Genomic DNA, 14079 nt, shown 5'->3' on the forward strand with positions numbered 1-14079 from the left:
TAGTAATGTGGAATAAACTATTTATAGCATGACAACCTTCCTGTAGAATGAATAAACATTTTCAATTTTGTTATTTATGTTCCCTCACTTGAAATTGTTGCAAAAACACACTACCGGACATTTGCTGTCAGTCAAATGCTTGCTGTGTTGTAAATCGTCACAGTTAAAAAGAGTGCAAAATCTTCAGAACTGATTCTCTCGGGACTAAAACAAAAGTGCAGTGAGAGTTCAACAAACATGCAGAGAAAGTGTCAAATGCTGACAGAATACATTGTACACAAATGTGTTTAATGCTGAAACACACATTTACGTATTTACTATGCAAAAGCAATAACATTACGCAGAAATGGATGTGGAAGCAGTAGGCATTTACACACAGTGAGTGGTGGCATATTTACAGTAGATAGGACTTTCTATTATGTAGACATAGGCACACCTACTGTACACACACAAACAACAGCACAAGCTCATCAGGTGGATTTTTCACAAACGTACCACAGCCTACTACAATACACCAAGATGTCACATCTGTATTTACCAGCAGACACACACACACACACACACACACACACACACACACACACACACACACACACACACACACACACACACACACACACACACACTACACTGGCCAGAACTAAACTGCCACACAGAGAGTAAAAACACAGACACCAAAGTAATTCAGTGGGAAAACAGCAATACTTCTTTACTTATCTCTGCAAAGTGACTTAAAGCAGCCATATTATGCTCATTTTCAGGTTCATAATTGTATTTTAAGGTTGTACCAGAATAGGTTTACATGGTTTAATTTTCAAAAAACACCATATTTTTGTTGTACTGCACCGCTCTCTCTCACTGCTGCAGATCCTCTTTTCAGCTGGTCTCTGTTTTAGCTACAGAGTGAGACCTCTTTTCTTCTTCTTCTTCTTCTTCTGTACTATCTTTGATTGCACTGCACATGCCCAGTAGCTCAGATGTAGATCATGTCAGCTAGCTAGCTCCATAGACAGTAAAAGAAAGGCTGTTTCTACAACTTCGGTCAGTTACAAGGCAGGATTAGCTGGGAGACTTCTAAATGAGGGCGCACATGTAAGTAGTTCTTTTGTAGATTATGGTGAACTTGTGTGTGTTGTAGCAGTGCTTTGCTATTGAGAACGAGGTAGCATGCTAGCGTTAGCATGCTAGCGTTAGCCATAGCGTTAGCATGCTAACGCTACGAGCTAATGGTTGCAGTTAGCCTGCTCGTTTCGGCTTGTGACGTCACAAGCCGTGCCGATTTTGAATAGCTCACCCAGAGACTGAAGGCAGGACACGTTCAGAAACCGTATCTCACTCTAAACAGCATGGATGGATTTTTTTCAAAGTTTGTATGTGTGTGGAAGCACCAGAGACACAAAATAACACCCCAAATCCCAGAAAAAGTGATTTTTTCATAATATGGGCACTTTAATAATACATTTCTTGTGTTGAGAGTGAAAAATGAGTCCACAGAAACACAAGCTTTCCTACATTGATCCGCTGTAGTTTTCAGCACAAGTATTTACAAACTCTAACATTGAACACCACATGGAGAAGATGGTACATACAGTATGTTATCTTGTAACAGATTTGATTCAGTAAAACGAACTGGCAGTGACCAACCAGTGAGGGAACATCACTCATGTGCTATTCACAGCATGCATTTATTTTACAAGCAGTGTTCTCCTTTATTTTGATGCTGATTTGCATTACAAAGTTAGAAATTTGACAGTATGTAGACAAACAAGCTGAGACAAACGTGTCTACACAGCTGATGTCCCACCAGCCGAGCCAAAAATACAAAAACATTTGTTGACATTTGATTCAGACACTATTGACATGGCGCTGTGGAACGCTATTAGTCACGGTTGCATTCGTTTCCCTCTCTGTGTTTTGAAAAGGGCATCATGAAGGAGCTACATCTATGAAATACATTCAAAAACTGAACCGTCAGAGCCACAGTGGAGCTACAGTTTGGTTGTGTTTTGAACTTTTTCACATCAAGGGTTCAAGTTAGAAAGTCTCAGTCACATCTTCAGAGGATCGGATGTTTTTAAGCACAGTAAATGTTATCTCAAATAATATACACTGCATATTCCAGCTTACCCATTAGGATTTTGTTGAATCAGCAGACACTGGTTTTTACAAGTTTAAAAGTTTGTTGATCACGCCAGATTAAAGTTTGGTATAGATTTCATTGGCGGATAACCAACCAGCCATCATCACAGTTACTTTAAATGAACTCTTTGCCCATTAGCTCCTCAACAGACTGTGTATTTTACATTTCTTCAACATTTTCTATTGAATACCTTTCTGCACTATGCATATTTATTTATTTATTATTATATGCCATTTCTATTCATCCGCACCCTACTTATCTGTATATATATTTTTTACCTGTTTTTTTTTGTCTATTTATAATAAGGGTGTTTATAGTGTACATATTATTACTATCAATATTATTACTTTTATTCTATTTTTCTATTTCTTATAATACTTTTTGTATATTTTTCCTGTCTATTTAATGTGTGTTTGTCTTATTCTGATGTGTGTGAATTTCTTTGCGCTGCTGTCTAAGGGAATTTCCCCAGTGTGGGATTAAAAAAAGTATCTTATCTGTTCTCTTATCTAAGCAGCTGCTGGTTTCAGTTAAAGGTGCACTATGAGTTCCTGCATGGTTTCAGCGAGATTTAATTTTTGTCTCAAATCGTAGGCACATAATGGGGGGGGAGAGTAAGCACTAACCCCCACCCCCTCCCCCAACCATCTTGTCGGTGATTGGCTGGAGTGGTTTGTTGTATTTTGGTGCACAGCCTGTGCCTCTAGTGTTTGTTTGACGGGTAACACACTAGCAAAGGACGGACACGAAGAAGCAGTGAAGAAAGAAAGCAGAACAGAAAAAAAGAGACGGCTGGAACAGGTATTTTACAGTGGGAGATGCGCTCTGTGGGAATTTGTTTTAGATTGTAGGGAGTAAACTGGATCTTTCTGGTGAGATCTCAATAATGACATCGGGAAACAACAATTGTGGGGAAGCCTGAAACTGGACCACCACAATCATGTAGCAAGTAACATGGTGTTGTAGCATCTCTAGCTGACAACACAAGTCTTTGATTGAGACTGGGCCGCACATGCTGCTGCAGGAAGAGGGAAGGAAGGAAAGAAGAACAAAGGAAGGAAGGAATGAAGGGAGGAAGAAAGGAAAAACAGAGCAGCAGTTATTTTTCCATAATTTAAAGTGACACCATGACAAATGCATTCAAAAGTTTTTTTTACAATGTCTACACCTGTATGTGTGTATTTGTGTGTCTATAATTTTACTATGGTTACCAAGCAGCAGTTTTGGCATTTAGTTCTCACTCAAATGTACCTCAAAACAGGCACATAGACTGTTTAGGCTCAGAGGCATTCAGCAGTGGTGAAATGGAACTAAGTACATTTTCTCAAATACTGTACTCAAGTACAAATTTGAGGCACTTGTACTTTACTTGAGTATTTTCTTTTCATGCCACTTTCTACTTCTACTCCGCTACATTTCAGAGAGAGAAATACTGTACTTTTTACTTCACTACATTCATCTGACAGCTTTAGTTACTAGTTACTTAAACATTTAAGATTTTTGAACACAAAACACATTTTATTTTATTATGAATTAAACTACCCAACAATATATAAATATTAGAAATATATAAACCGACAAGTACAGCTGAAATGATTAGCCGATTAAACACTTAGTTGATTGACAGACAGATTGTTTCTAAGGCTATGTTTAGACGGAAAACGCAAAAGTGGCGTTGCGTTCTCACTTTTTATTCCGCGTTTAGACAAGCGTTTTGGGGGGGGAAATCTGTGTGTATATGGTGACGCAAAAGTGTGTGAAATTCAATGTAGTATGCACACCAGGCGGCTAGGTGGTAGTGTGAAGCACTGCCACACAACACCACCAAGTCTGCGCGCCTGCGTAGAACCTTCCTTCTACTTCTCTCCCTAGTAGCGCGAAACCAAAACATGGCGAAGCGAACAACACAAGCTGACAATTTTGTCTGAACAGACGAGGAGGTGGAGTTATTGCTCCAAACAACCTTAGATTACAAAGCCACAAAGGCACAACAGGGCGTGGACTTGGAGTCCTCCCAGTCAAAATATATAGACATATGGACCGAATTTCTTCAGCAGTATGGAAATAATCCGACATGTTTGTTGTTATTTTCCTGTACCGGCGCATGCCTGTGACGTAAACGCGTACGCGACGAGAACCACCGCGAGCAGATCGGAGCAGACTTTTGCGTTTTTACTCTTTAGACGGGAACGCGACGGTGGAGTGTTTTTAAGATTTCCACTCTGGAGAGTGGTTTCACTTTTTTGCGTTTTTAAGCCCCAAAAAACGCCGTCGCCGTCTAAAAGAAAGGCACATCTGATAAAATATTTTGTCGTTTTCACCCACAAGCGTTGTCGTGTAAACAGGGCCTAAAATGGGAGGATTTTTCTGCATTGAGTACTTTAACTTTTAATACTTAAGTACATTTTCCTGATGATAGGTACATACCTTTACTGAAGTAACATTTTCAATGCAGGACTTTTACTTGTAACATAGTATTTTTACAGTGTGGTATTAGTACTTTAACTTAAGTAAAGGAACTGAATACTACTTCCACCACTGGCATTTAGTACGTCCCACATGAAACTGGGAGAGTAATGCATTGTCTGTGTGTGTTCACATATCTGAGGGCCTCCTACCTTGTTTGGCCCCCGCAGCCTCCTCCTTGGCTTTCTTGGCCTCCTCAATGGCAGCCAGTTTGGCCTCGTGCACCTCCTTCAGGGCGTTCCACTCCTTCCTGTTGTTCAACAGGCGCTCCAGCATGGGGGTGATCTCCACATGGAAACGACTGAACTCCTGGAGAGCAGGACGGGTCAACACAAATCAAATCGCACCAAATCAATACTGCTTCGTTAGATCCAAAGATTTATTAAATCTTATAAATATAACACAAAGTTTCAGGTGGTGCGGACAAAGTCGATTTTAGTAATCAAGTTATGTACACCTGAACCACCTTGAAATAAAGTTACTGAGCCAAATAGTCAATACCAAGTTTAAATGCCATCTATGGACCTTTTTCACAGCCGACATTTTTGACTTGTCATAGTAGGAAAAGCACAGCTGAAATTGATAACCTTAACGATGGCTCAATTCCATCAAGTGTCCCAGTAAGCTATTTCAGTGAGTCAGCATGCACAATACCAGGGCCTCTCCTAAGTGGAATGCAGCCATCATTAATGGTTTTGAATACACCTGTGCTTTTCCTACTATGACATGTCAACATGTCTGGGGGCGTGGCTTGGCCGCAATGGAGTAAGCTGTGTTCGACGTGAGCTCCCGTTAAACCTCTATTTTAACCGAAAAACATAAGGTGTAATCCTTCTCACACAACAGTAAACTACTTCTAAACTCCATCGATAGTGGAACAAATCCACAGCGGGGCCCTGATGGACACAAGGCTGAAGAAATTCAAGTATACTGAAACCTCCAAAACAAGGCCCAATACCTCCTCGGACCAGAGTACTGCCAAGAGCCCAGCTAGAGCAACACTGCCCTCACCTGCCTCGGGAGAGATGGACGTTGAAGGCTTAAAATCAGAAATCCTTCTCTCTCTGAAAGCGGACATCTCAATGGTGATAAAGTCAGAGCTGAAAAATGCTCTCGCTGACGACTTCGAGATGCTCAAAATGAGCTAAATGCGGTGAAAACGGAGATAATAAATAACACTGCGGCGCTGAAGTCCGAGATCGACCAGGTGAAAGTTAGCATCAAGGAGGTAGAGGGGGGGGGGGCTATCAGCATGGTCAGATGAAGTGGCTACTTTACAAAAGTCTGTGAGTGAGATGAAGGCAGAAATGGCAGAACTGAAAACGAAATGTGAGGATATGGAAGGACAGATGAGGAGATGTAATATAAGAATCATTGGAGTACCCGAAACTCCCGACTCCAGCACTACAGCCTCTGTATCAAAGTTGCTATCTGAGGTGCTACAGTTGGATAAAGAGCCGTTGATCGACCGCTCGCACCGGAGCTTAGGGCCGAAGAAGCCGGGCGGGAAACCTCGCGCCATCGTTGCTAAGCTTCATTATTACCAAGATTGTGTCCAGATACTACGACGCGCTCACACTCGGGGTCCGCTCCGTTTCAACGGGGATTCAATTACCATCTTCCCGGACTACACGGCAACTGTGGCAAAAGCTCGGGCTGCATTCACAGAGGTGAGGAAGCTACTTTGCGACATGTCAACATATCTGCCGTGAAAAAGGTATATTCCAAGATAAGACAGACACCCTTAAAAGGCAGACTTAACAGGTGTCACACCTGCGTGTAAATGTTTCCACAGTTTAGCGGCAGGGGGTTAAAGGGAATCAAGAGTGAATGTTTTCTGTGTGGTGTAATGTCTGACCTTGTACACAAAAGCACAAACAAAGTCGATGAAACCACACTGCATCTTCGGCAGATCATCTGATTTGGTTCTGTCCATCATAGGCTGAAGGGGGGAGAAAAGTGTGTGAGACACTCAAATACTGTACACTCATGTGGCCATCAAGCCTACTGCCAAGCCCTTGCATCTTAAAGTCTTTCTCTGTACTAGGATTAAAAATTGGTGCTGTTATTTTGTCCGCCCCATTGTTTTGCTGCAATCTAAATTAAGTTTGCAGCCATAATTACGGACAGTACAGTTTCGTAATAGAGAAATACATTAATATAAAATGTATCAACTTATTTAACTTCAGGGTTTGTTTATAGGTTTTAGTACAATCACAAAGAGGGAGAGTGCTCCATGCTCACTAATGGAGAAACTGTAGATTTATATACTTATATATACTACAAAATAAATTCAAATGTTAGAATCATCCAACTGGGACCTGAAACCTAAATAGTCCACTAAAAGTAGCACAGGGTGAGCGCTCGCTATAGACAAGCATCGCTTTCTTAGGTATAAAAAAGGGGGGAGTGCAGACTCATGTGAAGTTCCATTATATTCACATTAGCAGCCACATCCAAAAATGGGCGAGTGTGAGCAGCACACTGGACTGTAAAAGCCTGTCAGAAAGTTCACGCTGGCTGTAATTGCGGGCAAAATTGCCCACCTACATTTCTTGATGAAAATGTTCAAGTGGTCACACTCTCCAAAGTCTTTTTTTTTTTCTTGTCAGACCACAGTGAGTCACAGAATCGACTGCTGTAAAAAAACAAACTGATCAAAGTGAAATGTTTTCCCTGCTGACACAGATGCTATTAAATTCAGAGCACTGCGAGGTTAGAGAGTGTGGGATGGTGCTTCTCGCACGTCATGTGTCTCAAGGACATGAGGGAATGAAATAGAGCAAGGACAGAGACACAGAGGCAGAATGGAGGGAGATATAGAGAGAGAGAGAGAGAGAGAGAGAGAGAGAGAGAGAGAGAGAGAGAGAGAGAGAGAGAGAGAGAGAGAGAGAGAGCCAGGGGAGGGTACGGTCGGCTGGGAGAGGGCCACAGTGCCCGCTCTTTCTGTATCAGTGCTCTACATAATGGCCTGTACATCACCAAACACCACCGCCACGGGGAACTAAATCTGTCTTTTCATTTTGTCTTCCAACTGCGTCTCTGTCTCTTGTTCTCCTTCTCTCTAATCATGTCCTTCCTAAACTGAAGCCCCAAGGAGAGCCTTGGCCTGCCTTAATTTGCATTATTCCTGTCCACCGACCAAATTCTCTTTCTCCTCCTGTCAAACTTGTATGTACTGGCACAAACTTGGTATTAAAACAACAACAAATCACACAGCAAGACAAAATAACATGTTACAATCCAAATGAGTTAGTGATTGATCTCAGAGTTCAGAGCGTTTTGCAGAAGTTTAGAAGTGCATCATGAACTTGATCAAACTACAAGATCATGCTCACATTTGTTTAGATTAAAGTTCCAAAAAACTAAAAAGATTGACCTAATCATAGAAGATCCAACTAGCCTGAGGCTCATCTGGGAGAGAAGACATTTTAGCCCTAAACCTCTAACTTCAGGATGTAGAACATGAGTTTATGATAAACAGCGCCGTGTTTTGCTATCCACTGCAAACTCTTAAAAAAGTCTGTATTACAAAAACAATCTAAGCTCAAAAGTTCCACCTACCAGTGTTTTGGATATTTACATAAGAAGTAATCATGGCCAAATCAGGGTCAAAAATCAGCCTTTACTTGTGTAGCAAGTTTATCAGTATGAAGGCTGTTTGACATGTACTTTTCTCATAAAGATATACAAATAGATAAGACTTGTGTAGCAATTAGTGCTTTACAGAAACAAATGGATTCCTGCCATAACACATCTGTTAGTAATTATTATGTTTATTGTTTCTCAAAGGAAAATCCTCTTCTTTGAGGACAGAGGTCAACTATAAATAGAACCGCGGTACCGTTGGAGCTGGAGGGCGTTTAGTGTTTTTGGGAAGTCAAAAGGACAGATGCATCTACTGTATCCTATAAACCAGAGATCTTCAACAGGGGGTCCGGGGCCCATAGGGGGTCCTCGGAGTTACTGCAGGGGTGCCACCAAGTTATTGTTAATTTTTTTTTAAGTTTTTTTCAGTACAAAAAAATACTTTGCACATCTATAACGTGAGACAGGTGCATCAGAGGGCGATAAGTAGGTCAAAAGTTGCAAAGAAACTCCCGCTCACTGTCTCTCTTGCAAAAAATATGTAGGCAACGTTTTCGGTATTAGACCATCATCTGAATCATCAAAATGAATGAAGGGAGTTCCTTTGCAACTTTTGTTTTTTCAAAAATGTAAATGTCTTAGCATGAATCCAACATATTATAAATCAGCCTATTTGTAAAAAAAAAAAAAAAAAAGAGAGACATTAATGATAGGCTTACTGGCCCATAGGTAAGGTAGAAAATAAGATCCACAGATCAGTCACATTTATGTTTAACATTAAATTTTATGACTTAGTATTTTATGCACTAAAATGTATGTATAAAGGCTTAAGGCTTTTATTATAGGCCCAGTTAAATATGCAACTTCATTTTATAAAATATTTAGTAGCTCCATCCCTCTCTCAGATAAGGGATCCTTGGCTTAAAAAACATTGAAGACCCCTGCTCTAAATGTTTTTTTTAGCATCTCTCTCTCAAGTGTCTCGCTCTCCGTGTCCTTACAATGGGAACTTGCTCCAGGACTGTCCTCTCCAGGTCTCCCTGCTCCCAGAACTCTGCAGCGACAGACAGCGCCACCTACAGGGTGAATCCAAAAGGAAGTTGTGTCAGCGGTGCTATTGACATAAAAAGGGACAATAAAACACAATCACATGTACAACCATTTCCTTCATTTTGACCATCACTTCAACAAGTACATAGTCCTTTGTGGTTTTGAGGATAAACTCAGAATCTGTAGTGGTTCAGCTGAAAACCAAGCTGCTTTTTTAGTTTTTACAGTTTTTGAAAGGTTGACAATTTGGGGATCAAGATTTTCACAATGTTGCGTCTGCATTTGTCACGCTATAGTCTATATCCTTGGCGTTCCACTTCCGGGACTGCTCCATTGCTGCTGGAAAATCCACATTATTTTACTCATTTAGGCCGGATGTCCGTTGCCTTAGGCTTCCTTTGTGTTGGCATTTTAAACTCTGGTGGATTTCTTAGGACTATGGTTAACTGCTCCTCAGATCTCTGCAGGGTAAATCCAGACAGCTAGCTAGACTATCTGTCCAATCTGAGTTTTCTGTTGCACGATTAAAACAACCTTTGAATGTACACATGTTCCACAAAGACAAGTTCCTTCTGAGCCTATTTTGCAGCGGCAGATGTCATTTATAAGTTGCTTGTTTTTGTGCAAATCCCAAAGATATAAAATAAAAAAATGACATAAAACAGAGAAAAGTAGCAAGTTGTCGCAGTTGAGCAACTGGAACCAGATCAAGTTTGACATTACTTATTACTCTGTTATTAAAACTGCTAATTTCCCCTCAGCTGAGAAATTAATTAGGACTAATAAGTTCAGCACTGTGTATTATTATGGAATACTTCTTGACACAGGCATGTCATATAAAATAGGGGCAGTTGGAGCCCCTTTTCCATCGGGCAGATTTGAGTGGCGTTTTAACAAGAAGGAAATCCCGTACATGTTGTTAAAAATCAGACCATAAAGCTTTCACAGTGTCCCATAAATGAAAATCGTATTCACAGCTCACAAGGCACTTTTAGCCTTTTGTGTCTTAAGAGACCAAAGCCTGTTTTGGCTGATGCACAAACTTGAAAATGGAGCAACATGAGATCTGATGAATAATATGTAAATTCTGTATTCAGTATAGAAATCTCATTTTAGAAAGAGTTAGTCATCAACCATCAAGACAGTTTTGGGGAACAATTGCCATGAGGCTGGTGCAGCTAGATATTCTGCGTGTGTGGGAAGCGGAACTGAGCGAAAAATGAAAATACCAGCCATAAAAATGTCAGCAGAATATCTTATCAACAGTAAAACAGCTTAAGCTTTTGTTTCTCAATAACATCTTAGAGAGGGCTGTGATTATCATCAATACATATCTGAGTAAATCTATCTGTACTTTAGAAGATTTTTATGTAGGAACATGACCATCTTATCAACTTAAAGGTGCACTATGAGTTCCTGCGTGGTCACTTCTGTTGACGTTCCAAGTAAATTTCAAACAAAACAGAGCAAGCGCGCCCCTCCCCCCATGTTTCCGTAACGTAATGTTTCCGCCTAACTGACTAACCATTTTGTCTGTGATTGGCTGGAGTGGTTTGTTGTATTTTGGTGCACAGCCTGTGCCTCTAGTGTTTGTTTGACGTTTACCCCTAGACCGGACTTTTTCACAGTGTATTCAGGGGGCAGGGAGTTAGCAGATCAAGGAGAGATGCCTATGATTTGAGACAAAAATGAAATTGTGCTGAAACCATGCAGGAACTCATAGTGCACCTTTAAATCACAAAGAGCTATAACAGAGACTAATCTCACGCCAACAGAGATTCACTCTGGTTAAATCTGGTATTGAGTATCTGTAGGCTTCCAAACTTTTTTCCAAACAGCAAAACTGTTTGGAAAGGTTTCATATGACAGCTTAAATATGTACAGCCTGTATTCATGGTGGAATTCACCTTTAAAAAGGGAACAGATAGTCATCAAACTACTTTTGGAGCACAATTCACAGGAGAGCAGCCGTGGCTGTAGATAGATACCCTGACAGTGTGTGGGATGTAGAGCTGACTCACCAGGTGCACACAAAAGGTGAAATCCAACGGGATATACCATATCTGCTAACAAATAAAAGGTGGAATATCCTAATTGGCAGCAGTCGTGCAATGCAGGAGGAGTAACAGAACTGAAGTCATATAAAAACAGTGCTTCTTATTAATGAATATATACAAATAATACTGATGTTTGCAATAACTACACTTGGTATAGTCATAATTATTCTTTCAGTTTGACATGATGAGATGTTCTGTTCTGTTCTATATCAGCCTCGGACATACAACTGTGTAACAGCTGAACATTTTGATTACAGGAGCCTGGAGGTGGAGGTGTGAAAGGGTTGTGAGGAAAAGGCTCCGCATTAACAAACAAAAAACGTTTTTATAATGTAGCAAAGTGGCTGAAAGCTTTGAAAACAATTTGTCAGCCTATTTTTATTTATTTATTTATATAAGATAATTTTGGAGGTATTTTAGGCCTTTATTTTGATAGGACAGCTGAAGACATGAAAGGGGAGAGAGAGTGGGAATGACATGTAGCAAAGGGCCGTGGGTCAGAGTCGAACCCTCGGCTGCTACGTTGAGGAGTGAACCTCCACACATGGGCACGCGCTCCACCAGGTGAGCTACCCGGGCACCCTCTTCATCCTATTTTTGTGGCAATTTGACTCTCATGAGATTTTATGCACCAAAATAATGTATTGGTGACAGCAGAGATCCACACAAATCTCTACTTTACCAGCTTGTTTGGCGCATCAACTTATTATTCATGGGCCACTATGCTAATTGGCTAATAGTATAGCTAGCCCAACAACCTGCCTTAACATGTTTTTTTCTGATGACCACATCGAGTAGAAAACAAACACAATTTTTACCCCAAATCTGTAATTTGTAATAATAAAATCAAACATCACACATCTCTCTGTTTTATGTAAGGTTAATGTCTGTTGTGCATTGTTTCTGTTCAAGTAAAGAAACGGCTTGTTCAGAATATGATCTCATATTGTACTAAAATAGTTCACCAAAACGTGTTTCTGAAAACATTTGAAGCGAGAAATAGTCCGTGCAGTTGCTGAATCTGTCTTCATTTCAGATCAACAAAGGTCAGTTTAAAAGATTTTCGTCAGATTTTGAGAGACTCTAGTCACGCTCATTACACTCCCCGTTTCCGGGTTAGCACTCTACCAGTCAGATGGGTCATTTGAGTCCAGTGCCCGCCCCGCGGATTATACATGTCAAATCGGCCAAAATAAAGACCGACGGCCCCTCGGACGGACGACAGCACAGAACACACAAACATACTCGAGTCACTGACCTCGCCAGACTGTCCAATGGCCGATTATCAGCTTGGTGTGTCTCGGGCTTAAGAAGTAATGTAAGTAAGCATTTTGGAGTCAAGAAGTTAGTTGGAAAAAGGTGTATAAAGATAAGGCTGTTTGCTGACTTTGTAAGATGCAACTTTCAGTAGAGGTAGCTTGTCACTCAAGTGAAGCAGGTGGGGAATGGGAAAAAATATATACAACATAGTTGAGGATTAGGTTACATGGAAGGTTGTGTTTTTGTGAAACTACACATTAGTTAAAATTGTTTTTTGAATGTGAGTCACAGCCTTGTTCTCAATAATACCCCATATTTAAAGGAAAAGTCAAGCATGGCTGGAGTTTGGAGCTGATGAGACTTTGCCAGTGTTAGTAATATTAGTTCCTTATTCACTTCGACTTTGAACAAGTAGAGTTATATTCTGTTCTGTTTATAAGTGAAAGGGAGGGAATGGTGGAAAAAACCCTCAAATGTCTTCTTAAATGATGCATGCCATAAGAGCACAGTAACCACTGATCTAGAAAATGAGAAGGAGCACTAACATTTTTAGCTTGTGACCCTCTGAAATGAAGCTATGTCTACTTGTGACCCCTCATTACTGCTGGAACAAAGGTCTTAGGGTGGGACCAGCTCAACCAGGGATTTTCTTCTTCTTGGATCTTCTTATTATAATCATCTTTAGCAGCCAGAGGACGTAGAACTATCCACCAAAGCACACACACACACACACACACACACACACACACACACACACACACACACACAGAAAGACAATCTGACAAAATAAACAGAATTTTGTATGAAGGAATAATATTGGTACCTTTACATCTGTCAACAGATGTTGCCTCGGACATTAAGAATTGCTATGTTTACATCTGTCAGCAGATGTTGGATCAAACGTTACTGATTTTATTATTGGTTCTATGTTATTGCAATTGCTATGAGTCTCCAGCTTATGTGTGTGTAAAAGAATGAGCTGTACATGTTGATAAAGAGCAAATGTTTCCAGTCAATTGCAGACAAATAAAGGTAAAAAATGACCCTCCAGCAGCGCCTGTCAAACAGCCAGAGATACTTTCCGTTCATATTGATATGCCTGCGTGTGCAGGCTCAATGGCGATGTGTATATTACATACTTAACTGAAATAAAATGCTGAGGCTGCCATGCGGTGATGAGGGGAATGAAAAGCATAAAGTTGCTTTTGATGCATGAGGCCGTCACGAATCACTGCCGAATGCTGCTGAGAGAAATGGCAGCGCTGACAGAACGTCTTTCTAGGTCTACTTTATCATTGGTTTCCCTCTCACAGAGCCCCTCCGGGAGCCTGTGTACGAGTGTGTGCCTTATTACTGTGAGCGGCTGGATGTGCGAGGCTGGAGCGCCATTTTACCGCTACTGCTGTGAAGTATGATAAGAACCGTGTGAAGAGGTCACACAGATGTGTACCTTGCTCTGGATTTCCCACGGTTTGGCGATAGCAGACAGGTCACAAGCAGTCATCATCATGGCCCTAG

General features: G+C 40.8%; 1 protein-coding gene and 2 long non-coding RNA genes across 7 annotated transcripts in view; 1 reads left to right on the forward strand and 2 right to left on the reverse strand.

Moving 5' to 3' along the window:
• Positions 1-348: 348 nt before the first annotated feature.
• LOC116062554 lies at positions 349-585 on the forward strand. Its single transcript, XR_004898188.1, has 2 exons — positions 349-441; positions 545-585. It is a non-coding gene; the product is annotated as an uncharacterized LOC116062554 (long non-coding RNA).
• Positions 586-683: 98 nt separating this feature from the next.
• On the reverse strand, positions 684-2674 carry LOC116062553. Its single transcript, XR_004108036.2, has 2 exons — positions 1449-2674; positions 684-730 (listed from the first exon to the last, which is right to left on the reverse strand). It is a non-coding gene; the product is annotated as an uncharacterized LOC116062553 (long non-coding RNA).
• Positions 2675-2859: 185 nt separating this feature from the next.
• The window catches only part of pde6a (phosphodiesterase 6A, cGMP-specific, rod, alpha), a 39783-nt gene continuing 28563 nt past the window's right edge, over positions 2860-14079 (reverse strand). For 2 of the 5 annotated variants that reach the window (XM_031317223.2, XM_031317224.2), the window contains exons 20-24: positions 14012-14075; positions 9196-9270; positions 6465-6548; positions 4759-4915; positions 2991-3158 (exon numbers count right to left, since the gene is read on the reverse strand). In XM_031317223.2, coding sequence (XP_031173083.1) covers positions 3112-3158; positions 4759-4915; positions 6465-6548; positions 9196-9270; positions 14012-14075 — 427 coding nt within the window. In that variant the 3' untranslated portion in view covers positions 2991-3111. Of the gene's footprint in view, positions 3159-4758; positions 4916-6464; positions 6549-9195; positions 9271-14011; positions 14076-14079 lie in introns of all 5 variants that reach the window. The other 3 variants (XM_036004757.1, XM_036004753.1, XM_031317225.2) reach the window with 3 other exon arrangements.

This window comes from Sander lucioperca, chromosome 1 (assembly GCF_008315115.2).
Source record: "Sander lucioperca isolate FBNREF2018 chromosome 1, SLUC_FBN_1.2, whole genome shotgun sequence".
NCBI classification, from domain to species: domain Eukaryota; kingdom Metazoa; phylum Chordata; class Actinopteri; order Perciformes; family Percidae; genus Sander; species Sander lucioperca.